Source organism: Podarcis liolepis, assembly GCF_965112155.1.
Source record: "Podarcis liolepis genome assembly, chromosome: 1".
In the NCBI taxonomy this organism is placed as follows: domain Eukaryota; kingdom Metazoa; phylum Chordata; class Lepidosauria; order Squamata; family Lacertidae; genus Podarcis; species Podarcis liolepis.
The window spans coordinates 34253028-34280063 of NC_139554.1; the positions used below are offsets into that span (position 1 = coordinate 34253028).

The 27036-nt window shown below is 41.3% G+C and overlaps 2 protein-coding genes across 5 annotated transcripts in view; one reads left to right on the forward strand and one right to left on the reverse strand.

The window, feature by feature from the left end:
* On the forward strand, positions 1-24130 carry PPP2R3C (protein phosphatase 2 regulatory subunit B''gamma). Of its 4 annotated transcripts, none has more exons than XM_083508634.1 (13): positions 1-126; positions 5808-5935; positions 12766-12870; positions 12976-13088; positions 14654-14751; positions 14859-14929; positions 15742-15874; positions 16705-16760; positions 16850-16925; positions 18901-19037; positions 20088-20225; positions 21890-21949; positions 23716-24130. In XM_083508634.1, the coding sequence occupies exons 1-13, from the start codon at positions 78-80 to the stop codon at positions 23902-23904; spliced, it is 1353 nt and encodes a 450-aa protein (XP_083364760.1). In that variant the 5' UTR covers positions 1-77; the 3' UTR covers positions 23905-24130. The 4 variants fall into 4 exon arrangements, with proteins under 4 accessions (XP_083364760.1, XP_083364758.1, XP_083364761.1 ...); XM_083508635.1 differs by lacking the exon at positions 1-126 and adding an exon at positions 443-572; XM_083508632.1 differs by lacking the exons at positions 12766-12870; positions 12976-13088; positions 14654-14751; ... (6 more) ...; positions 21890-21949; positions 23716-24130 and adding exons at positions 8600-9386; positions 10118-10996.
* The window catches only part of FAM177A1 (family with sequence similarity 177 member A1), a 13051-nt gene continuing 10133 nt past the window's right edge, over positions 24119-27036 (reverse strand). Inside the window, exon 5 of the mRNA XM_083510087.1 lies at positions 24119-26915. Within this exon, the coding sequence (XP_083366213.1) occupies positions 26703-26915 (213 nt within the window). The 3' untranslated portion in view covers positions 24119-26702. The remainder of the gene's footprint in view (positions 26916-27036) is intronic.

Genomic DNA, 27036 nt, shown 5'->3' on the forward strand with positions numbered 1-27036 from the left:
CGGATGTCGGTCTGTTGGCGGCGGCGGTTGTCGGGAGAGCGGTTGATAGGTCGTCTGGGACGGGAGTATCGCGGGACATGGACTGGAAGCAGGCGCTGAAGAGCCGCTTGGCCGCCAGCAACGACCGTGAGTGCGCGCGCAGGGATTGATAGCGGTGAGGCGGGAGGAGGAGGACAAGGACAAGTGTCAGCGCCTTCCTTCTTCCCTCACCGACGGGCGGCGGAATGGCCAACTGACCGTTGGAGGCCGGTTGCTGGCCTTTGGCGCTTCCGCCACCGGGCCGCCGACCCTTCCGCGCAGCCCTTTCAGGGAAGTCTTTTAGGCGTTTCCAGTCCCCACCCTGAAAGGATTCCGTCCCTTCGTTAGCGGTGCCCCTGAGTCAACAGAAATAGCGAAGCTCTCTGCCTTTGGCGGTTTTCTGACTCCCTTATTTCACCTTATTACTCTTATAATTCATTTTTCCCCCTGCCGTACCTCTGTCGTAACCCTCATTCAAGGAGGTCAGGCCACCTTCCATGGGTTTCTCTCATTCTTCACAACAAGCCTCTTCTTGAGGTGTGAAGTTGAGATAGGTAATGACTTTCCCCGTTTCACCGGCAGAGCTTCACAAGTGATTTGAAATCAGGTGTCTCTTGTCCAAGTCCAGCACTATGCCAATTACACCACATTGGACCCCATCTGTATTAACTAACTTTACCTGCCAATGGAAGGCAGCATCTTGCTACATAGTCACCCTTGACCAGGGGTTTTTTTTTTTTTTGGAGTTTTTTTGGACTACAATTCCCATCATCCCTGACCACTGCTCCTGCCAGCTAAGGATGGTGGGAGTTGTAGTCCAAGAACAGCTGGCTACATGTGCATAGCCAAGAATACTTACCGTAACTAACTGACCAGTTGTGTCGGTTTTGCTCCCCCCCCCCAACAAATCCTCCCCCCCCCCAAAAAAAAATAATCCTGGTTATGCAATTGGCTGGATACCCAGGTTTAGGAAACACAGTTGTAGACCAAGCAGTTTTTTGTTTCTATTAGTATGCTACACTGTCATTGGGTTTGCGTTTACAATCCATAATTCAAGTTAAAATTCCTGTTCAATCCACAGGCATGTGTGGAGGAAACAAGCCTACTCTTAGCATGATGATTTTTAATGCATAGAATAATTTTTCACAGTTACTATTAGGCCATAATGATTTTCTGTTGCAGTTCATATTTTTTTGCTTTAACGTCTTCTTGTTTCGGACCCAGTATTACATATTGGAAATTAAGATTGTGACAGGATATCATTGATGGGAGCTTGACTCAGTCTTCAAATCCAACATGGTTCTAGAGTGGCTCTTAGATAGCTGCTACTGTATTATGTCGAAACAAAATAAAAAACTTCCTTCCAGTAGCACCTTAGAGACCAACTAAGTTTGTTATTGGTATGAGCTTTCATGTGCATTCTGATGCACACGAAAGCTCATACCAATAACAAACTTAGTTGGTCTCTAAGGTGCTACTGGAAGGAAGTTTTTTATTTTGTTTCAACTACGGCAGACCAACACGGCTACCTACCTGTAACTGTATTATGTGACATTGATAAATAACTGCAGTTACCTATGACACCCATACAGTCATCACTTTCCCTCCAATGAGGAATTATAATGGTGACATTATAGGCCAGAAGTGGCAAGCCTTCAGGCCACATCTAACATACAAAGCTTTCTGTGGTCCACCAGCCCTCTGCCAAAATCAGGCAACAAAAATGTGTGTCTTTTCTCTTCCTCCTGTCTACTGCTTTCCTTTCAAAGGCATCTCTTCTCGTTCTGATGTGGTGCCATTGCTAAAATGTCTTAACACTGAGGAAACAAGATGGGGAGGAATCCCCAGCCTTGCTCCTCTGTTGATCGGCTGAAGGGTGGGGTGTATGTCTGAATGTGTTAGCCCACCTCTCTGACAATGTGGTCTCTATGTGCAGTGAGTGTGTGCATACACACATTGTCTGAGGCAGTATGCTGGGAATCACAAGTGGGAGAGTACTATTGCCTCTTGTTCTGCTTGTAGGCTTACTATAGACTTCTGATTGGCCACTGTGAGAAGAGGATGAGATAGGTATTTTGTTGTTTTTTTAAAAAATAATATTTATTAGAGGTTTGAAGATTACAGAAAAAAGAAGAAAGAAACAATGAAAAATTAAACAGAACAAAGCAATACCTTACAATACATCCAAAAAAAGAGAAAAACAAAAACAAAAAACAATACAGCAAGACAACAAGAAAAAGAAAAACATTTAAAAACACACCCAATATTTCCGTATCTTTATCTTTCATTTACCTGTTTCATCGACCTCCTCACACCTCCCTTTTTTGTATTCTAGTTCAATTAGCTGTTTCAGCAAGTCCTTTCCATCTTTCTCAATTTTTGTTCTATGATTTATCCTAACACAATCTAACCTTAAATTTTCCACTTTGGCCCATTGACAATCTATTTTTACTTAATTCTTTATAACGTTTCTGCTAAAGCCATATAGCTTCATTCCAGCATCCTTCTAACATTAATTTTGCAATATTTCTGTAAATATACTTTAAATTTTTCCCAATCTTCTTCCACCGACTCTTCTCCCTGGTCTCAGATTCTGCCAGTCATTTCCGCCAATTCCATGTACTCCATTAGCTTCATGTGCCATTCTTCCCAGGTGGGTAGATCTTGTGTCTTCCAATGCTTTGCGATAAGTATTCTTGCTGCTGTTGTAGCATACATAAAGAAAATTCTATCCTTCTTTGGCACCAATTGGCCGACCATGCCCAGGAGAAAGGCCTCTGGTTTCTTCAGGAAGGTATATTTAAATACCTTTTTCATTTCATTATAAATCATCTCCCAGAAATTCTTAATCCTTGGGCATGTCCACCAAAGGTGAAAGAATGTACCTTCAGTCTCATTACATTTCCAGCATTTATTATCGGGCAAATGGTAGATTTTTGCAAGCTTGACTGGTGTTATGTACCACCTGTAGATCATTTTCATTAGATTCTCTTTTAAGGCATTACATGCCGTGAACTTCATACCTGTGGTCCATAACTGTTCCTAGTCAACTATCATAATGTTATGTCCAACATCTTGTGCCCATTTAATCATAGCAGATTTCACCGTTTTATCCTGAGTATTCCATTTCAACAGCAAGTTATACATTCTTGACAGATTCTTAACTTTGGGGTCTAACAATTCTGTTTCCAATTTTGATTTTTCCACCTGGAAGCCTAGTTAGGATGAGATAGGTATTTTGACAGATCCAGCATGACTATTCTTGCATTCTTAGTGAGTGTTCATTTTGCAATGCCCATCACTGTCACATAGCTCTCAGAAGGTCAGTCAACCCTTTGGGCAGCCCTCTGGCCAAATAAGGTTCTAAACCACAGAGCCTAGAGCTTGCCGATCGGAAGGTCGGCAGTTTGAATCCCTGCGACAGGGTGAGCTCCCATTGTTTGGTCCCAGATCCTGCCCACCTAGCAGTTCAAAAGTACGTCAAGTGCAAGTAGATAAATAGGGAAGGTAAACAGTGTTTCCGTGTGTTGCTCTGGTTTGACAGAAGCGGCTTAGTCATGCTGGCCACATGACCCGGAAGCTGTCTGTAGACAAACACCGGCTCCCTTGGCTTAGAGAGCGAGATGAGCACGCAATCCCAGAGTCATCTGCAACTGGACCTAAAGATCAGGGGTACCTTTATCTTTACCCCTGTTACAAGCATTTGTATTGTCTTTACCAAAAGCAGTTGCTTACACCATTACATTGTCTTGGGCCCTATGTTTAGACTAGCTCATCAGGCTGTGTGAGATATAGAGTACTCTTTGAATCAGAACGGAAAGCCTTTCAGAGGATTGTTTGGGTGAAGCAGATTAGTAACTTTTTTGAGAACTTTAGAATTCCATGTCCCCAGGGAAAGTACTTTCCTAGTCCATCTCAATCTAGTAGCGCCAGTGAATGGTACCCACAGCTGATATTTCCTTCCATGTAATGGCTTTGATTACATGACCATTAGGGATTGTCACACTTGAGTGCTTTCCTATTCTATATTTACTTATTTATGTTAGATGATTTATTGTATCAAATATTGTAAAAAAATTAAAAATTGAACTGATCTACAACAAAATGTATTTTTGCTGTTTCCTAAAATGGATGGTAGAATCATAAAATTTAGAGTTGAAAGAATGGGTCATGTAGGCCAATCCCCTGCAATGCATGGTACATGAGGCTAGGATTTTCCTTTTATTTCTGAAAAGTTTTGCCCCGCCTTTGAGGCCGCCAAGGCAGATCCCCAATTAAAATACAAATAAAATAAAAAAGAGGGAGGAGATAAAAACACACAACAGCGACAGGGGAAGAGCATTGAGTCAATTAAAAAACTGTAGTGCCACATCAGGAGATTAAAGAACTCCAAACACATTAAAAGCATACCCACCCAAAAGTCAGAAGAGAAAGGACCAGCCAAACCCCTTTCAGGAGGGAATTTCATAATCTGCTGCAGCTGCAAAGCCCTACTCTTGTGTTCCCTCCAACTGCACCTCTAAGGGTGGCAGAATACAGAACCAGGTAACCTCAAAAGTTGATCACCATTTGCAAGCAGGGCACCAGGCACATTTGCGAGCACCTCAAAAAGTGGGTGCCATTTTTTGTGCCTGGCTGACACTCAAGGTTTACTGAAATGTATGTGCTTTGAAGCCTCAAAGTATATGTTAAGGGCAGACAAAATGTTAAGGAGTTTAACAATAAAGAGTAGAGTATTTTGAAAACTGAAGTACAATACCAGTATTTTTATTGTAAACACCAAATTAAACGTGTATTAACAATTTCTTCTAAAAATGTGATATTAACAGTGTGTCACTTATGTGAATTGTGTATTTGTTCATGCTTATCAAAATAATAAATAAAAAGTGTTGCCGGCCCCCCTGCCCCGTGGTGACTAGACATTCTGTTTTGGCGCCCACAACCCAGGTCGCAGAAGCCATTTGGCTCCTAGCTTTTCTATCCCAGTTTCTAACACTGATTCATTGTGCTATCTCAGCTCCCTTTTAAGAGGCTAGAAAAGGCCTTCAGTGTTCCTCTCCCTATGGGACTGTAAGGATTGCATTTCTCTATGTTAAATGGCTAAGAGAGGTTGCTACTAAAATGCATAAAATATTATGCAAGATTGACACTGGAATTCTAAAATTGACGAGGGACTGAACTACATGTGGACACAATTTATAGAAAAAACCATTTATAAATTGCTCAGAGGAGGAAAATAGCTCTGAGAGGAGATTCTTAATTTCCCCTTCCACTGGCTAAACCACTCACCATGACATGTTTTTTTCTACCTGTAGAGTTACAAATATATGTGTGTCTCAAAGCATCCATCAGACTTCTGTTACAAGTAAATAGAAATAATATGTTGTTCTGCCCTAAAACCTGCAACCCTTCTCAATCTGTTAGCACAGCTGTTGTGATGTAGTAGAACATTCTGACAGCTCTGGGAAAGAGCTCAACAATAGCTTTTTAATAATTACTAAAGCTTATATGGACAAAGTGAAAAGTCACTCTGGGAGGCAAAGCTTTCATGGGAGCTGTTGTATGCTCTTAGCAGGAAGGGATTTTGCAGCCAACGTTGCTTTGGAGACTGAGAGAATATTGGGCAGAGAAGCCAGAGTGTTTGCTTGTGTGTGTGTCTCAAACAGGTATTTGACAAATCATTTGGCTGCAAGTCTCTGGCATAATTATACAAAAGCAGAAATAAATATTTTGCATATGGAAGTACGTTTTGCTATGAAATGTAATGCATCCCATATTACATTAACTAGCTAAAAGGAGTGATCAAGAGCTGAAGGATGAAGAGATGGAGCTGTTTACAAAATACTACCTGGAATGGAAAGGAGGGAGGAAAAATGCCAGTACATCCTATATGAGCATACCACGATTTTATTATAGGGTAAGTATGGTTTTCAGTGCTCATTTGCTCTCCAGTTTAAAAGGGGGAAAGTGTTAACCTTTGTTTTGTGGAATCAATTTGCTAGTTTCATATTACCAAAGGGAATTAAGCACACACATTAATTGGTTCCTTTCACTACATTGACAAGTCCATTGACATAAATAGCCTAGATAACCAAGGAGAGGAATCCTACTCTATTTTGTTTTGCACAAAAGTGTTGTTTAAAATAGATTTCCATAACTAAGATTTTCTGTGGCTGACTCATAGATTCTACTCCAAATAATTAATTCTTACACACACACTCACACTTCTTCCATCTGAGTAATCTCAGAGCAGTTTGCAAAAAAAATAAAAAATCAGTAAGGTAGAATAATATTAAAAAATGAAACCACTGTAAAATTCTATCAGCTGTAGCCAGCAATGTGTCCTATTCAAAGGTGGAAATTAGTAACCATCAAATGCCTAGGTAAACTTGTAGGTCTCAAGCAGGTATCAAAAGCTCATCAGAGTCAGTACCTGCCTTATTTCAAAGGGGATCAAGTTCCATAGAGCGAGCACCATTACAGAAACGGAACCCCCTCTGTTTGCTTCATATCATGGCTTAACTAACAGCCGTACCACCAGTAGAGCTCCCACCCCACCCTCAGTGGTATTAGCAAACAAGCAGGTATACATGGCAGCCAATGTTATTTTAGCTATCCAGACCCATTCTGAATAATACTGCAGTCTTAGTAAACGGAGATAATGCATTACAGTTTTTGTCTATGTATACCGTGTCTGGATGGGGGTTGGGACACTAATCCTCTACTACTTGTCCAAGTGAATGCGCTGATGAGTGCAGCTGCTTCTTACAGGTTTGTGGTGTAAAGAGGGCCGGTTAAAAGTTTCACCAGTAAGCTTTAACCATTTTGCATTATGTGTTCAACAGGGTGAATTGATTAAAATACATGATTTAAAGTGGCCTTTTAAATCAGTGTGATTTAAATAAGCAATAAAAGGCCACTTTAAATCATTAATTTAAATCAAGTTTCCCACCAATACTACTTCAGATATTTCCAGAATAAATGTGCAATTATGACCACTAAATCATGTTAATGTTCAACCAAATAGAATATTATTTACACTGCTGTGTCATTCTTATAATCAGGCCTTTTGTCACTGTATATGTTTTGCATGCTATTTTTTTCTTACTGAAAGAGGGAACATAGAATCATAGAATTGTAGGATCTAGGGATCTAGTTCAACCCCCTGCAGTACAGGAATCTCAACTAACGCATCCATGACACATGACCATCCAACATCTGCATAAAAATGTCCAATGGTGGTGTGTCCACCACAGGTTTCCAATTTTCCCTTAGGTCTTTCTTACAAACAATACTCATGAGAGTTTGTGAAGTTAACACTGCAATTCTATGCATATCTGCTCAGAAGGAAGTCTGATTGAGTTTCTCTGTTGCTCACTCTCAGGGAAATACTGTAGGTGTAGGATTGTAACCTGGCACTGTTGATGAGGGAGGCTTCAGCCTCAGTTTTCCATCCCCAGTGCTCACAACGAGAAGGCGGAAAATGAGGCGGAATGGCTAGCACAGCAGTAAGTTAAACTGCAAACCACGCCCCCTCCAAGCCGCCCGATTAGGCGCTTACCTGTGGGCGTGGTGCGCCAGCCAGGTGAGTGGGGCAGGGGGCGTAATGCCCCCTGCGTGACGCAGAAATCGCGTCCCGCCCACAACACCTCCCCTCTGGGATGAGAGGCTTTATCATCTTTATACCCCAGCTTTTTCCCTGATGGGACTCAAGGAGGCTTCTAGATAAAATTAAGAACCATTAAAAGGGGGGGGCATTAAAAGCAATTAAACATTGATAGAATTAAAACTATACACATATATAAAATGGGATTCAAGGTGGCTTCCAGGTAAAATTAAGAGCCATTAAAAACAGAAAAAAACAATCATAAGAAGCAATTAAACATTGATATAATTTCACATACGGTATATAAAATCTGTTAAAACCATGCCAGTAATTACAATAAAAACAGCATGGAACCAGCCCTTTCATTAAAAGCAGTCAGTTCCCAAAAGCCTATTGGAACAAGCAAGTCTTCACCTGTCGGCGGAAGGACAACGGGGAGGGAGCACAAGTGTATTTCAAAGATTGCAATGTTGCTCTGTTGTGCAAATGTCTGCACCTCTTTTTCTTCAATTGAATGCTGTTGAACATCTATTCAAATAGATTGGTACGCTGGAAGCATCTGTCCTGTTTGGCAGGGACTTGTCTCATGTTACATTTTTGGACAGTTTATCCTGTGGTTTCTTGTCTCATGCTTCTTGGTACATCAAGTGTGGGGAAAGAAGCCTACCTTGGTGTAGGGGGAAACCCTGCTCTTGTATTTGAGGAAGACTGAGAGATTTGTTACCCCAAATTCTTGGGTTTTGTAAAACCCTGTCCAAAACATTCATGTGCTAACCATTCTCTTGGGGATTCTGCCCTCTGTTCATTGCATCTAGCATGGCAAGTACTTGGGAGATTCCTCTTCTCCTCTGCTGTCCCTTCTTTTGGAAGTGACTTTGCAGCACAGAGCTGTTTGAGACCTGCAGGCACAGACACACAGTGCAGATCTCTGCCCTGGACTCAGTCTGCAGAGACCACTTTGCCTTTTTTCTCCAGGAACCATTCCCAACTGTTATGGAGGGAGAACTGCAAGGCAAATCCAAATCATCTGGTCGGGCCCCTCGTGGCCCCACCTGGACAGATGAGGAGACCAGAGTTCTATTGGGTCACTGGAATACCTTGCTGGTCCAGCGCCGGGTTCAGAACATGCCCACCAACAGTGATTTGTATGCTGTCCTAGCCAAGAAGATGGCTGAGGAGGGATTCCTACGCACGCGAATCCAGTGCAACAACCGGATCCGAGATCTTCGCAAAGCATATCGCAAGGCAAAGGATGCTATGGGCAAGGCAGGGGCCACCCCAGTTCGCTGTCGCTTCTTCAGGGAGCTGGATGAGATCTGTGGAGGAGAAACAGAAACTGGCCCCTCTTCAGTGAGTCAGGCTATGAGACTCCAGCCCTCCACTACCACAGTTCAACCAGGGCCTTCCTGGCAACCTATACCAGAAACTTCCTGGAAGGTGGAAGAGGACTCTGAGATGGAAGCAACCTTTGAAGGACTCAGTGATGCCACACAGCCCCTCCAGGAGGTGCTGAAGATTAAGGTGGAATCTGAACTTGAAGAGGTTGCTTCCTTTCAGCTGCCCCTGCAGCCTGTTTCTTCATCTTCCTCCAGCACAGTGGCAGCTGCATCTGCCTTGGAGGAAGAACTACCATTCGCTTTCCAAGAACCAGACACCCTAATGCCTGCCAGGTCAGCTTCTGCTCAGGCTCCACAACTATTGCCAACCAGTTGCAATTCAGAACAGAGGTTAAAAGCAGGAGTCCAGGACAAAGTACTCATAGGTGAGTCTTTTTAATCATTTGTCCACATTTCTCTCTGAAGGAATACCCACTGCTGTAATTGAGCTTCTATTTCTCTTTGCTTCAGGCTTTTAATCTAACAATGTATGGAAAGAGAGGAGGGTTCATCATGTTACTATATTTGGTGATGGCTAGAGTTGTCTTTGAAATTCCTCCTCAGCTCTTCCACGTAGTTAATTTCACTTCCATAGTAAAGTGTCTTCAAATTGGTCATGTCCTTAACCTAATTTCTGCTGACAGGCCCAAGGTTTTGCTGGATGAAGCTTCTGCTTCTCTTTCTAAAGGAATCCTTTATCATGGATTGAAGAAGGTGGTTACAAAATTCACCTGCACTCTGGACTTTTGTTTCAACTGTCACTGAAACTATTTTGGCTTGCAAACATGAAATCATAGTGGGATATTCTATTGCCATCAATCAACCTATTGTTACCAGAGAAGGCGTCCCAATTACAAAGACTGGCTAGACATATTACCAATGACATTACCACTAAAAGCATTCCTTTTTCTGACCTCTTATTTGCTAATCATAAATATAAATTATTTTGCTAACATACCCAGTTGGAGGTAGTGACATGATCGCAGAAAGTTCCCTCTCCTTGAACTCCTTCCCTCCTAATTTGTGTTTTGTTTACAGTAACTGTGTTCATGTACTCTTACTCTTGCTTCTTCATCATTTGTGTGTGTTTGTTTGTTTTCTTTCCCCCAAAAAACAGGGAGACCAACAGGTGACTCAGAGGCAGCACTCAGGCAACCAGTGCCAGCCATGGACAGGGTGGCACAGATGAGGGCTAGAAGACGCCGGGCCAGGGAGGAAACCATAGACCGCCTGCTGGAGGAGATAAGAGCTGGAAGGGAGGCCATGGACACAACATTCCGACTGTTCCTTGAACAGCAGCGCTCATTTCAGAACAGCCTCATTCGGGAGATGCGACTGGCAAGGCGAGAACAGCGTCAGGCTGCTGAAGCTGAGCTCCGGGCTCGCCAGGAAGAGTGGCAACAGCAGAGGACTCAACGGATCCTGGACACAAACAGAACTGATGCCGAGATAGTTCGATTCCGCCAAGAGCTCAATCTCCTTAGACACAATTTTATAGATTTCTTTTCAGCAGCAAGATCTTTCCCCACAGAAACCTCTCCTGTGCCTGCCCGGGGGGAGAGTCCTGGCCCTTCTCGATCACACCAGGAAGGCTACACACCCAGAGCATCTGAAGTGCAAGCATCTCTTCCAGGCCCATGGGTGCTCGGGGTGCCTTCAAGGGGGAGGAGAGGGAGACCAAGGAGACGTGGTGGTGCTACCAGGAAGCAGGTCCACAGAGAGTAATCACCATGTGACTGAGCTAGTGCTTTTGACGGTCTGCTCATGGAACTGGTGCTATTCAACATTCTGTCTACCTCTTTTGTTTCTGCACTGACTGTCAACCTCTTTGGTTTCTTCAACTTTTTAAAATGTACTTGAATACACTCAGTGTTACAGCTTGCGTTGCTTTTTGTCTTTATGTAGCAATGGTCATTTTTATTGTATGCTTTCCAGTGATTCTGTAATTTTCTTCTTTTCCTTCAGTTTCTGCAATAAATTCTTTATTCACAGAAAATTTTGTCATATACTTTAATGTCACATAAATCTGATAGATGGGCCTTACAAATGTGAGTAGAGGTCTGAATCTGGTTTGCAGTTAGGCTCAGATTATTGATGGGAAGGGGTGAATGTGCACATTCAGCTACACACAAGGCATTCTACAATTCATTTAAATTTGCCGCATTATTTGAACTGTCCAATAGCAAATACATAGTATTCTTGATCAAAAATCTTCATAAATATGATCAGCTTTTTATTACTACATAAAAGCTGGTAAAATTGACTAAAATCCTAAATCCAAAGATCCTTGCAGTTAGATTACTGCAATGCATTATACGTGGGGCTCTGAAGACGGTTTGGAAACCTCAGCTAGTACAGAATTCTATGGTCAGGTTGCTCACCGGGGCCGGAAGGACTGAGCATATAAAACCAATTCTGACCTGACTGCACTGACTGCCAATTAGTTTCCAGGTCCAATGTAAAATGCTGCTTTTGACCTATAAAGCCTTAAATGGCTCAGGACTGCAATACCTCAAGGACTGCTGCTCCCCATATGAACCAACCCAGATGCTGCAAACTTAATCTTAGGCCCTTTTTTGTGGACCCCTGCATGAGAAGTCTCAAGGATGACCTCCTGTTTGTGGAATGCTGTTCCCAGGGAAGCTCACCTGGTACCATTTGTATGTCTTTAGGCACCAGGCAAAAACTTTCCTCTATAACTAGGCCTTTGGTCTTTAATTATCCTTGGCCCCCTCTGCCTTGGTATGCTGGAGCAACTCAGCCGGAGGGAGGTTCATCTCCTACTGTATAATGGGTACACAAGGTGGGATAAAAATTGAGAGTTCCTAACATAAAGTGACTTCCATACTGTATTTTCAAAGGTGCAGGGGCGACAGGCTTCTGAACAGTGGTTGCCCTGCCCTTGTCAAATCAGATTGACTAACTGGGGCTCCTTAGAATAATCTCCCCTGATCTGATGACCTCCCATTGTAGTTGGACTACAACTTCTATCAGCCCCAGCCAGCATGGACCAGTGATCTGACTCCGAATAAGGCTGTTTCTTACAATCTTATGTAGCAGAACTCTGTCTTCTCTTACTGAGGTTTCCTCAGAGGATGGTGGAATGGGAAGGAGACACACACCTGACCTTCTGGCAAGAGAAGAACCTCTTTTCATTGTTGCCTCTTAGCCACTGCCTGCTACAAGCTGCATTGGTTATGGAGTGGAGATGGGCTAGTTCAGGAAATCAGATTTACCATGTCCATTTTGACACATCTGCTTGTCAAAAGAAGAGAAAACAAACCTACAAATAAAGTGACTTCATGCAATAATTCCTGTAGCACGGATGTAATCAGTTTCGAGCTATACATTGTAGTTTTGAGTTTTCAAAAGGATGTGAAAAGGACTGGTTCTATTTTGCAGGCTTGCTTCATTTTGTTGTGGTGGGACCTTGTATATTGTTGTCAAGCTTTAATACTCAAAGATTTTTAACTTGTAGAATCATGTGTTTATATAAAAGCTATATTAGGCACATATTAGACTTGGGAGTTTGAATTCACTATTGCTATGCCAACATGCAGACAATTTAAAAATAGTTGGGACAGCTGACATACACAGTCTATTGTTTTTCTTTGCCACCTTTGCATATTGAAGAAAAGTCGACTAATTTCTGTTGTGGCCATGAACCATGTTTGCATACAATTTTTACTGTAATTGCCCAGCCTGGGTTCTGGTCAGTAGAGTTGTACCACACTACAAATAACATTCATTTCTTTCTTTCTTTAGCTGCCAGCAGAAGATGAAATTTTATTACAGAAACTAAGAGAAGAATCCAGAGCGGTCTTTTTGCAGAGAAAAAGCAGAGAACTACTAGATAACGAAGAACTGCAAGTAAGAAAAAAAATGAAAATGTGTTTCTTAATCTCAGGTAAACGATTCTTGATCATTTTATCTTGCGATAGTTCCCTAACTTTTTGCCTCCATTCCCCTTTTAAGAATTTGTGGTTTCTGCTGGACAAGCATCAGACATCACCCATGATGGGAGATGAAGCAATGATCAACTATGAAAGCTTCCTGAAAGTTGGTGAGAAAGCTGGATCCAAGTGCAAGTAAGGCACCTATATTTTCAGGACTTAGGCTAGTCTGCCCTTAAGAGTTTTGGATTGTCTTGGTCAACATTCAAATTGCAGGTTGTTACGACTTAATTTTTATTTCTCCCTTTGTATGCTGCTTTAAATTTGTAGGCAGCTCTTTAGAAGAGCTGTTAGAACACACGGGAACTTAGGAAGCTGCCTTATACCAAGCTCATTGGTCCATCTAGCTAAGTATTGTCTACACTGACTGGCAGTGGCTCTCCAGGATTTCAGAGAGGGTTCTCTCCTCATGGCCTTCCGACCAATTCAGCTATGGGGAGCAGTGATAAGAGCCGGGGGTGGCAGTGGCTGATGACTAGGGAGCCTGATAGTAGAACTCTGTGGACTGGACCAGTGCAACAGTACTGCTGATACTGGTGGCAGTGGGCAAATAGTACCTCAGGAATGAGTTAAGCCTTTCTACATCCCTGATTGCTCATATTCTACCTCATGGTAAAATTCACATAGTTCTGCAAGGATATATTGTTGGCTGTCAGAAGGAAGTTCTGATAAAAACATCATTTGAGCAGCTGTAAAGTGGTTGGAGGGGAAGTACCATTATAGGGAGCAAAATAAGGGGTTTTTTTGCTGTGACCTTGTACGTAGTAGGGCAGCAGAGTGTTTTTATGTGTTTGGCAGAAGCATCCTGATAGTGAGTATAGGACAGCTTCTTACCAGAACTGAGGTGAAAGCTCAAGCCTGTCAAATATCAAGCAGATGACATGAGAGAGGTATCGAAGAGGATACATTTTGCCAATACTTAATGCTTGCAGAGTTTATTATAATATTTCTTCAGGATATAGCACCTTCTGAGGGGCTCTAACAATGTGGGCGTTCAGTCCACAACCTCAAACCCAATTTGACGGTGGTTTTCAATACTTCCCAGTGCAGCAGTGGTAATTGCAAACCCAGCCACATGGAAAGCCATACCTGTGGAATAGGTTCATGCTTGGTTCATTAGATTTTTCACCACACTGTTGTTGCTTTTACCCGTAGTTGTTTGCGTGGTGAACATTTCTGGAACTGTGTGGGAAGTTGCTTTCCATAAGGATCTGCCTTCTGTTTCTAGGTGTAAATCAGGCCTAATCAGGTGTGAATCAGGTGGGGGGGGGGATGCTGCTGAGCTTGGTTGCTGCAAGTTCATATACTGTAATTCATGAACTGGAACTTACGTCAGATTAGCATTCAAACTAGGATGTGGCTCTGAGACATTGCTTAGGCTTTTGGTTAATTATTACTGTTTGGATCAGGAACAAAAAGCAGTAATGAATTGCACCAACTAGGTTTTTTCCAGAACTGCTGTTCAGTGTAGGTGGAATCTGTGAGCTTCTTAAGTGAGTTGGTTTCCTGTTTGTGTCCCATGTTTCCATGATACACCCAAGGTATATCATGGTACTCTCCCTTCCAAAGACCCACACATACATCAGAGTCCCACAACATAATTATCAGGAAAATGTGTAAATTATGAAACTGACTGAACCTATGGAAGACTTACAGTGGCTCTGCAGAACTTCAAAATTGTTGTCTTTTCTATTTCACAGGCAGTTCTTCACAGCTAAAGTCTTTGCTAAGTTACTTCACAACGATCCCTATGGAAGGATATCTATCATGCAGTTTTTCAATTATGTGATGAGGAAAGGTGGGTCTTTTTCTGTTTTGAACGTATTATCATACTTTGTTTCACTTTGCCCTTGGCTTTCTTTGCCTCAAAACAGATTCTGTCATGTATCTGTATCTGTTTTACAGTGTGGCTATACCAAACGAGAATAGGTCTCAGTTTATACGACGTGGCTGGACAAGGTTACCTCAGGGAATCGGTAAGTGATGCACGTTCAACATGTTGCCTGGCATAAACTAAAGTGCTTTTTCGTGTCTTGAATTGCGGGAATGTATTTGGTAATCAGGTGTTTACATACAGTTATGTATGCAAACTAGAATGTTTCAGGTAAGCAATATTCTCCTTCAGTTATTTCTTTCGTACAGTAGCCTGTTTCTGCTTAACGCAGTTGGCATATTAAGTACCTGATGTTCAATGAGTCTATCTGATGTTCCGATCCAAAGGATCACAGCTCAAGGGTTATCTTAACTGCTCTGTATTAGATAGGAGAATATTATTTGACAAAGCTTTGGTAACTAACCCGCATCTTGTATTGTGTTATGTTTGTGGCAGTGAAGCCTCTCAGCATGCACAAGCATCAGGAAGGAAGGGTATGTGGCATGAAGGGTCGCTAGAGAGTCAGGTTCTTCTGGAGCGTTCACTAATGTTTGCTTGTTGCATCCTTACAGCGCCTGTAGGAAGCAGCCGGAGACAAATGGTCCATTCCAGACCACTGTAAAGTACAGGATAAGCGTGAACAGCTGCAGCTCAAGTCATGGGGACACCTATACCTAGGGCTGCCATATGTCCGGAATTTCCCAGACATACGGGATTCGTCAGTTGGAAGTGTTGATTTTTTGGCGAATTTCTTGAAAAATAGCTCAAAAACTTCATTTAAAAAAAGATTTTGCAAAAAAAAAAGAGCTCTACAACTCTGCCAAAAAAAAAAGCCTTTGTGCCAGATTTTCACTTTTTGAAATATGGTAAGCCTACCTATACCATAATCAGATATGTTCTTGTTTCATTTCCCAGGATTTAGAAAATTATATTCTGGAACTCATCCCCACATTACCACAGTTGGATGGTTTGGAGAAATCCTTTTACTCATTCTATGTCTGCACCGCAGTCAGGAAATTCTTCTTCTTTTTAGATCCTCTCCGAACAGGTATGTTCAATTTGCTTTGCTTTTTTGTTTGTTTGTCTTGATAATTAGATTTTAGTTTTACCTTCGTTCTACCATCATTGGCCAGGTTTGGATGACTATCTCCTTCCATTTACTGCACCTGTTGGGCTCTGAGGGAACTGCAGACCAGGAGCAGTGAAAGCAGAACAGGGACCAGGACCCTGGGCAGGTGGGCAGGCAACACCTGCTGACGAGCAAGGTGTGCTGGGGCAGCTCTATAAAGCCTGCCTGCCCTGCGGGCAAGACCAGACTCTGCTTGTAGCTGCAGTTGTTTGTAGCTGCATCCATCTCCTCCCATCTGCTGGACTTACTGAAGTTAGGTAGACATTCAGTATTTTTCACTGTGTACATCCCCCCTATATTGCAGTAAAACTGGGGCAAGTCTTCACCTAAAAGGCAGCCTATGAATAATGTTTTAGCAAGGCAAAGGGAAATTGACAAAAAATACAAGAGAATACAATACTTGAACAGAGTACTTTTTCTTTCTTATTAAAAGTATATATTCATCTGAAATAATACTTACTTGGTCGATTAGTAAAATTATTAAATGTAATTCTCTCTGTGTTGGCTCTTCGAGACTATATGAAGTACTAATGGCGAATGTTTTATTTAAAATGGTTTAAAAGTAACATTTGTTTTTCTCTTACAATTTTGATTGACTTAAAGGTTTCCAAACATTAAAACCATTTCCTTTCATTCAATCCCCTTTGTCATGCTAAGTGGAACCTTTCTTGATGAAGCCCCTGAATATCCCAGTCATTAAGTAATAAGTGATTTTGAGGGGGTTAATTTGTTTTTGTTTTTTCTTCCAGGAAAGATAAAAATACAGGATATTTTAGCCTGCAGTTTCCTTGATGACCTATTAGAGGTAGAGATTTACATTTATATTTACATTTCCTGTTGTGTTTCCTCATTATACTTGCTGAATGCTTACTCAATATTTTTATATTCATTCAGTTACGGGATGAGGAACTTTCTAAAGAAAGTCAAGAAACCAATTGGTTTTCTGCGCCTTCTGCATTGAGGGTTTATGGTATGTACAAGAATTTGCATCATATTGTCGCATCCTCACAAAGCAGCATGTCCCGCAAACATTTTTTATATTCCTTTTTTTCTTTTCTTTTGTTCTGGCTATAATTTTACATAGTACAAATAAGAGCCCTTTTGCCATACCACTTTGGAATTGCAGCTAGGTGTCAGGACACCGTGGTTTGTATATACACTTCTTCCATGAGGGCATGTCATAAGGGCAGGGATTGAGGAGGCAAGATGGCGATCGCCATGGCCGTGCGGAGCTCCTGAAGACTGCCAGCACCAACTGCGCTGCCTGACTAGTCTCCATGCTGCCAACACCGCCACGATCAGGGAAGGGAGACTGGGGTGCCCAGTGCGACAACCAGAGAGGCTGCATGGAGCGCCCCCCCCCCAATGGCCTCAACCCTGCCAGGACCGGGAGCACCCCATTGGTGGCCCAGTGGAACTCCGAGGCCCAGAGGCCTCCAAAGCCAAACAGAAAACACAAAGCGAAAAGGAGCCCCCTGCTAGCCAGACGCTAGCTTGCCGCCACCACCACCAAGAGAAAGAGGTAGGAGGGTACCAGGAAGGCCAGGGAGGGCTTGCGGAATCATGCAGCCTAGCCCAGGCCTGACCCCGAGCCTACCACACCGGTGGCTAGCACGAAAACAGCAGGCTGGGGCCCAGGGGGGAACCGTGTGCCGGGGACAACCCCAGGAAAAAACAAATGCATCACAGGCCCGCCCCGGAAGAGGAAGAAGAAGAAGAAGAATTCTGTTAATTTATATATTTTTTAATTTTAAAAAAATATTTAAGAACTGTATTGGAGGCCTGAACCATTGAAGGCCACTCCCTGGGAACCCCAAGGAGTCCCTAGTGCAGGATGACAACGCTTTTATTGATTATTGAATTGCCTGCAGTGATCTTAGTAGTTTTTATTAGCTATTTAGTATGATTAAGTATTTAGCAAATATTTATTCCTGTCTCGTGTAAACCAGGGGTGGGAAACATCAAGGCTGTTTAGTGCTTCATGGATGTACTGTTCTATGCTGCCACCGTGTGGTAAGTTGCTCATAAGCGGCACATTCGAGATGCTAGAAAAAAGCAAGATTGACTCATGGGCCTTACATATATATTGTTCTATATGTAAATGCCAGCTACTTAAAATCTTGTTTGAATGCATCATTACAACTTTTTCATTCAGCCCTTACCTATACAACTCTTAATCCACAGTGTTTGCTATTAGCACACCTCAGATTTCAAATAAGGAATTCCTCTAGTTTCTAAAGACAGCATTTCTCTAGTTGTGGCATGATGGGTTATGCTGCCCTCTTGTGCTCCTAGGCAGGAGATGCAGGTCTTTGTCCATTAACTGGCACTCCGCATCTCTAGTCATTTGACTACACAACTACAGCTGCCACGTAATACACCCGTTCTGCATTTGTAAGAACTTGATCGTTTAGTGTGGCAGCGCCTACACTGTGGAACTCCTTGCCTGTTGATATCAAGCAGGCACCTTCACAGTACTCATACAAGAGGGAGGCACCAGCAGGCTTAGGGGAAACCAAAGGTTTGCAGAAGTACAGAAAACCTAAAAGAGGGTCTTAAAACAGCCTATTCAGAACAACACATGCTTAGTGGCCATATAACGTTCAGTGTTGACGGGACGGGGGAGTGGCGTATCCTGGAAAAGGGCATGGCTGCCTGCCTGAAATCATGAATAGAAGCACTCCATTCTGCAACATTTTGTTGAGGTCCCACTTGTAAATATTAAGTACTGTCACTACAAGACGACATGGCTTTATACAACCCCACTACCAACCATCTTCATTAAGACAAAAACCCTGCCAATTTGTGCAGTAGAAATCAAGAGGTTCTCTTACTACAAATCTAAAAAGTTGTAGCATGTTTGTTCACGAACCCTTTGTTATGAAGTGGCACAAGAAATTGTTACTGCATTTCCCCCACCCCCTTCTTTTCCCCCCTCCCTGCAGGACAGTACTTAAACCTTGACAAAGACCACAATGGGATGCTTAGCAAGGAGGAGCTCTCTCGATATGGAACAGGGACTCTGACCAACGTATTTTTGGACCGTGTCTTCCAAGAGTGCCTGACCTATGATGGAGAAATGGTACTTTTCTCATAGATGTATGATAGAAGAAATATCTTGCATTTCTTGTAAAGGCAATGTTGTGGTGTTTGGGTTTTGTTTTGTTTTGTTTTTAAAAAAGTTGGAACTCCTCCACTTTTTATATGCATGCTAACAAAATAGAATGAAGGCAAAATTCTCATGTGAATGGCAGCTAAAAACCCACACACTGCAAATTCATAACTTAGCAGCTCGCTGAATAAGAAATCTCATTGTGATAGGGAGGACAGTGGGCTCTTATTTACCTCCTAATGCCAAAAGCAAGAACAGCAAGTAACTTATAAATTGAAACTAGCAAGCAGCCTTGGAAGCACAAACATGCAGCTACTAAAATAGAATTCACATTTATAAGACCTTGCCCTCCTTGTCAATCAGCAAAGTGGCCATTGTCTACCTCCCTAAGTTAAAAATACAATTAGGTTATTGTTTAGAAAGCTGCTGCTGAATTTTGAATAAAATTGCTCATTTTGGGGGGAGATAATTCTTACAAGTACATGCAGAACTGGAATCGGGTAACTGAACGGGAAAACATAGCTTTTGTTTCCGTACCCAATTTACAACAAGAGACCTGTGTTGTCAATAAGATATGCTGCAGCATGTTACTTCTAGTTAGATGTATAGAATTTAGGACACTAGGCCGTATGATACATTTCAACCAATGATTGACCAGCAAATTATTAACTGGCTACATTATTTAATTGCCTAACACATGAATTCAGCTTTAGTTGAACTAGAACAATGGTTGGCCATTAGAAGACTGTGATAGGCTGTTGTTCAAATGTTCGTTTAGTTCAGACTAAGGGACAGCCTCAAAAGTAGTTCTGATAGAAATCTATGGGTATGTTGCCTATCCAATAAAAAAGCATGTATTTTCTGCACACCCTTTTTTTCTCAGCAGCCATTTTCTGAGTCATGCTGTCTTTCAATGAAAACTAACTGCTCCCCTACAAGGAAATAGCCACCAATTATGTTCTGCTTGCAAAATCAATTTAGAAAGTGGACTATAATAAACATGATTGCATCTGCTTTTAGGACTATAAGACGTACCTGGACTTTGTACTTGCATTAGAAAACAGAAAGGAACCTGCCGCTCTGCAGTATATTTTCAAGCTGCTTGATATAGAGAACAAAGGATACCTGAATGTCTTTTCCCTTAATTATTTCTTTAGGGTAAGTCCCTTTTTGTAGAGGTAGGTCATTTTTTTGTACATGTGTTGTTACAGCCTTTGTGCCTCTACCTAGAGATCAGCAGGCAATTGCTTTAAACTACCAGTGTTTGAGGTGAGGTTTTTGTCAACTTTAAAGAAATATATAAATGTTTAAAACTTCACATTAAGAAAGGGAAATAATTCAGAATGGCTTTTCAGAGCACATCTTACATAAAGAAAATACACCACTGTGATTTTAATTAAATACCAGGTTTTGCCTTTTCCGTACAACTCTTCTTTTTAAGGTAATAGTCTTTGATGACCTCTAATGGCTAACTTCTATGCGATGTTAATATATTCTGTCTACCAGTAATAATGGATAAGCTGTGGTTCCTATATAATCAGAGGGCAGCTTTCATACAATAGTCTGCATGTTTTAGCAGGCTCTTTGTAAACTTACATTTTCTCATTGACTGGAACTCACTCAGATGATCCTGTTATTAAAACACACCTTTATGAACTAACCGTGACTATACTATTTCCAGCAAATAAGTACTTCTTAGAGGATCACTGAATCAGCAGTCTCACAGATCTGCTGATGCTAATATTAAGTCTTAGGATGTTACACCACTAGAGATACAATTTTAGCTTCCACATGATCTAGTAGAAATGTTTGTTAAATTTAAATCCCCTTCTCCTTTTTACGGGTGCTAAAATGGCTTTCAGGTTTAATCCTTTTTTTGTGGAGCATGTCCTTTTGTGAATTTTGAAGATAAAATAGTGACTCCACTGTCATCCCACACAAGTATATATTTCATTCAGATTAAAGCAATCAGAGCAATTCAGTCTTGTTTGTAAAAGCTAACCCCCTTAATATTGATCACCTCCAATTTTGTGCCTACTCAACCAAAGTATTTTGCTGCTAATGACTCAGGAGTAGGATAATTCAACTAAAGGTTTAGAGAAAGAAAATCTGGAACACTTTCAAAGCTTTTACAATAAATGCTCTGCAGGTTTAAAATACATCCAGAGCTGTGTTCTTTTAGCAGCGTGAAACAGATTAATTCTTCTATAACAAACATCAATTGGCCCTTCATCTTTCAATTATTTCTTCTTCCAGTATACACTTTATAGTTAGTCTCAAAGTTTGAGGCTAAAAGCCTATTTTAACAATAGGCCTGCTGCTTGCTTCAGTTCTAATACTTTTCTTCAAAGTGGGCTAGAAGTTGGGAATTGTTGCACATAGATTGAACAGATGGTCAGCGCTTTCTGCTTTGATAGATCTTCAGAGAAAAGGACAGATTTCACTCCCTGCCTATGCTTCACGCAAGGGGAATGAACACAGGCAGCATACCTCTCCAAACAGATGATAAAGGACAAGATTCTTATAAGGCTCAGTGGAAGCATATACTTTGAATGTTTAAGGTCTCTGGTTCAATCCCAGCACCTGCCATCAAAGGATATTTGGTAGCAGGAAGTGAACAAGACCTCTACCTGAGACCCTAGAATCATAGAATCATAGAATACCTGGAATACTTCTACCATTCTGGGGAGACAGGGCTAAATTATATGTATGAATTAGCACATAGTAGAGTTATTTATCCATGTAACACAGCTTATTCGCTCTCTTGGATTTGAAAACATGCTGTCTTGTTTTCTGAACATATGTTACACCTGTTGCCATAGGCTATTCAAGAACAGATGAAAATTCATGGGCAAGAACCAGTTTCTTTTCAAGATGTCAAGGTTAGATTTCTATCAAAATTTATTTGTATGCAGTAGTATGAGAAAGACCTGACTTTCTGAAATGAGAGAGAGTATATGTTTCTTTGTACTAGGGGCAGTATTGTGGTAGAATGTTGATTCCATAGTTAATGTCTTAATAGTATTGAATTTGGTACAATATATTTTTGAATGTTTTTGGAAAAAACAGTAATATTCTATATATCTAGCCTATAGGCAAATAGAGCCCTCAGGGAGATCATTCTGCGGTATAAAGTAACAGGCCTAGAAGGCCTCTTGCCTAAAAAATGTTAGCAGGCAAATACTTCACTTATTATAATTATTCATGTAATGTTAATTGGGGTTTTTTAGAGGATACTTTCATTTTGCTACTTTGATTTCTGAATCCATCTTGAAAGTTGAATGGAAGAACTGATAGATGTTTGGACATATGCCTCATTCTCATCACCTAATGAATGAGGCTATAAATAGCAGCACAAGTGGGGGAAACAATAGCTGGTGCCCCCAAAACTCATAGCAGTCACTAAGGGGTAAAACCTCTACATGTAGCTGCTTAACCAGAACTCTTTTGTCAGGCCACCATAGATCCTTTTGCTATTTGCAGGCAAATAGCTTGCCACCTTGGACAGTTTAAAGCAGCATGCACTTGGTGGCTGTATTGTGTGTGTTGCGTTGTGTCAGTTGGAAAACATGAATTGATTTGTGAGGCAAGCTTTTTACTGCAAGTAGGTAAGGAAGTCTTATCATGGCGTCAACAAAAATTACCTGTCCTATGCGAGACCCACTGTTGAAAAAGATCAACACTTGGGAGACAGCTGTCGCATGGAGCAAATAAATATAGCTGTACATCTTCCCTTAGGTTAGTGCATGGTTCGGCAAACTAAGGCCTGCCAGCCGGATGCGGCCCACTGGGCTTGTTAATCTGGCCTGCGAACCTTGTGGGCCCTGCCACCCACTCGGTCAGTCCCTGCGCTAAACGAGTACGGTGCGGAGGCCTCACCGCACGGGGACTGACTTCCACAACGCTGGTGTGGCCGCCAACCCGACACTGGAAGCTCCTGCAGCCAATCCAAAGCTGCGGATGCCTCTGGGCAACGCCCCTTCCCTCCCACTTAGGCGGCCGCATATGGTCAAGAGCCAAGTGGGAGGAAGCAGTGGCAGCGGCATGGGCTCTGCACCCCAGGGAACCCTTGGCAGAGGCAGGGGATGACGCTGCTGAAGACAAGGCGGCGTGAGTGGGAGGGGGGGTCCTTTCGGGAAGGGGGTCCGGCCCCTCACAAGGTCTGAGGGACAGTGGATCAGTCCCCTCCTGTAAAAGTTTGCTGACCCTGGGTTAGTGTATACAGATTCTAAATTTAATCTAGGTCACTGCCATCCCCCCCAAAATGCATTTATTTACGGGAGCTGATGACCACTGCTCTTTATGCTGGCTGCTAAGATAAAACAGGTCTCATTCTTATCCGCTCAGTAATTAACTCAAACAATGTGGGAGCAGCACTGCAATAAAGAACTTTACTAGAGGAATTAACTGTGACTGTATTTTGAAAGCAAGTATGAACACATCCTTCGTATATTGTTCAGTTTACACTCCTTTTCAGCCAGGATGTGCTTTACTACTAGAATTGAACACCAAAGCATGAGGGGAAAGTGAAATTAAGTGAAATTAATTATTTTGATTTTTTAAAAAAGTCCTTGTACTGGTGTGCAAACGTTTTTATCCTATTCGACTTCCATTAAAGAAACTTTTAATTTTTGGTTGCTTTTTCTAGGATGAAATATTTGACATGGTGAAGCCCAAGGATCCTTACAAAATCTCTCTTCAGGACTTAATCAACAGTAGTCAAGGCGACACTGTCACTAGCATTTTAATTGATCTTAATGGCTTCTGGACCTATGAGAACAGAGAGGTTCTTGTAGCAAGTGACAATGACAACACAACAGATCTTGATGATACATGATTTAACAGGAATAGACTGTATCCATGGAGATCTGCCCAACTGATACAGTGACCATTTAAAGCTGAATAATGTATTCATTACCCAAATAAATGAAGCTTCCATGTAGCTCCAGATGGACAAATTTTGTATAAGGCTTGTGAGATGGATCTTCTCTAAAGCAAAAAAGGAAAAGAGTACTGCTGTTTGTTGAAAATGTAATTAAACATTTACAGACTTTTCTTGTAAATTAAGTTTATTGAAATTATTCCTAAACCCACACGCCACCTTCCAGTTTAGACAAATTATACCTGCTGGTATAATTTGGTCTTGAATACTCTTTTTGGTTTTGTACTGGGTACATTGGCATTGCAAAAACAAATCATGTGCAAGAAAGAAACAAATTTCTGGGTCATTTATATCTGAAATATCAGATATGTAGAACTGTAGTTACAAATGTGCAGCTCAATTCTTTTAAAACTACTATGGAAGTAAATACCTGTCAAAGGGATAATTGTGAAACCTCCTACTAAAACAGCATCACAAACCATCTACTATAACAAGCAGTTAGTGTAAATGCTCATGATGGTGTTAATTGTTCAAATACAGGGCTTCAAAAGTCATGGGTGTTTCTCAAAACATGTGACTATCCTGTCAAAATACACCTCTGATGTCTTAATTGCATGCAGCCCTCCAAGGCCTTATCCAGGAGTAACTTCTGTGGAACTTACTTCTAAGTAGACACACGATTATAGGCTTAGTAGGGTAAATATATAGGCTTACTAGAATCCCAGGACCTACTACTGGGTATTTTAATGGCACCTGTGCCTGCTGCATTCATTGCAAAAGTTTGCTAGTCCTATAATAACAACTCTGAACCCAACTGATTTAAAATTATATTAAATATAAAATTTAATGCATTTACAAGAAAAAGTACCCACTTTCATACCATTTGCATATACTGAAAGAAATAGTAAAGGTAAGGCACAATGATAGAAGAACCTCATGACAATAAGCCCTTCCTATTATATAAAGCAATAACATTTTTGGCAAAAAGTAATTATACAGCTGGGCACTCAAAAGGCTTCATAATTTACTTTGATGCCTTGAATAGATGCTTAATATAGGCTTCACATAGTTTACAACTGGCATTTGGAATCTGATTCTTAAATCAAAATGGATGTTCCCTTTAAGATTTTTTTAAAAAAAACAAAACCAGAAGGTTGTGATGTGCCGTTTAGTTAAAGCTGTTCTAGCATTCTCAAGTTAAGAAGAGCTTCCCATAAAAAAAATAGTGTGGCAGACAAGACTAAACACTTCCTCCTTCCCACATGCCTGATAGCGACAGTAAAGGAAAGGGCATGATCCATGAGGTGGTTCTATATCTCTGCAGTTTTTCTGGCTACTGCTGTGACACTTTTCCTATTTCCATACTACATGAATTTTTAGTCCACAGTTTCTTCCTGACTCCTGGCTATTTTATACAGGTGCACAGCAAGCTTTTAAGAAAGTGACTCAGTGGAAGAAGCTATTAAAAGTGTGTAACAACAGCCAAAAAAGGTTTTGTTTGCTTTGCATGGTGTACTGCTTTCTGCATGCATCTCTTTGTGCCACATATCCACAGTCATCTGGATCCTGTCCTATATCTGCAAAGTTTTGTGCTGCAGAATTTTGTGAGAATTAGTGTGGATTGTCCTCACAAAAAGGTTCATTATATAAGTTAAATTGTCAGTAGTCCTTGGTCAGGGTGCTGACAAGATCCTTTCTAGATAGAAAAACCACCCTTGTTGACATGCAGTAGGCAGTTCTCAAACTTATTTTCAAATATTTTAAATATAAAAATCAAGTTCTGTCACTGAAACAGTGTCTAACTCAGAATGAAAAAACACTGCAAGGGTATGCAAAATAATTAATTTAGCATACCTCACTACTTTTGATTTTTACTACACCCAATATTTAGAGCCATCGTTTTATCAGCATACCATCTCCTATCCAGACTATCCTTCCCAACACACATAATAAAGTCAGAGATTACAATGTGAACTTACTCTGTATATTACTCTTACTCTTCCAACTAAGCAATGAGAACATGCTTTAGGGACCCCTTAACAGGACAGTCCTTTATGAGACAGAGTTTTCAGACAAGTTCTTTTATACAGTTTTTTTTTTAACCAAGCATTAATCAAAGTCACCTTATTTTAAACTATATGACTGGACACACACACGCACACAACAGTGACAATAAATTAAACTAAGTCACAAAGATGCCTTGTGAATTAGTTGCCATTAGTCTAAACTTTCACCTAGGTTTCAGTAAGTAACATTATAAATGCAAAATGACCTTAAAAAAAAAAAGCACAGTGATCAGTCCACAACTGTCAACAAGGCACCAGATGTTCAGGAAAGACATTTTACTTGTTCTGCATAGATAGATCACAGGACCAGTTATTTGCATTTCATAATCTAATAGGTTAAGCAAAATGTCTTAGCCTTTATTAGACAGATGTTGGCTGAAGAGACGTTAAGTATCTCTGACCATACTTTGAAATAAGTTACATTCCACTGAACATGCATAACAGAGCCTACAAACATTTGACAACTAAGAAACGGGGTGTGATAACCAATGTCACACAAGTAGATTCTGCTCAAGCAGCAGGGCCTCTCCTGCCTCTCCCCCTCACTACAGCCATTCAAAGCAGATTTCAGGAGCGCAGAGGGGAGGGGAGGCTGGAGAAACCCTCCTGCATGACCAGAAGTCCGTTCCAGTGACAACCAGACACGGTTGGATGCTACCCAAAGAATTATAATGCAACATTCTCGTTCTAAGCAGACACTGGAGTAATATCTTGTTTGCTTTCCACAACAAGCGGACGATCTCCTTCTGTTTCAAAGTTGAGATTTACAAATGTACTACAGGTTGTAGCCTCTGGCTGAGCCGTATGGACAGCAGTCCCGTCTTGACTCTGGTTCTGCTGCTCTTGAAACCTCCTTTCTGCTTCTTCTGACATCTTATTCTCTTCCTCCTCTTCCTCTTCCTAAAAAAACAAACCTCACATGTTGTAAAACCAGGAGGACTCCATTAATTCATATATCCTGAGCATATTCATGTGTACCAAAATCATTTATTGCTGCCACCTTGTTGTTGCTACTACTGCA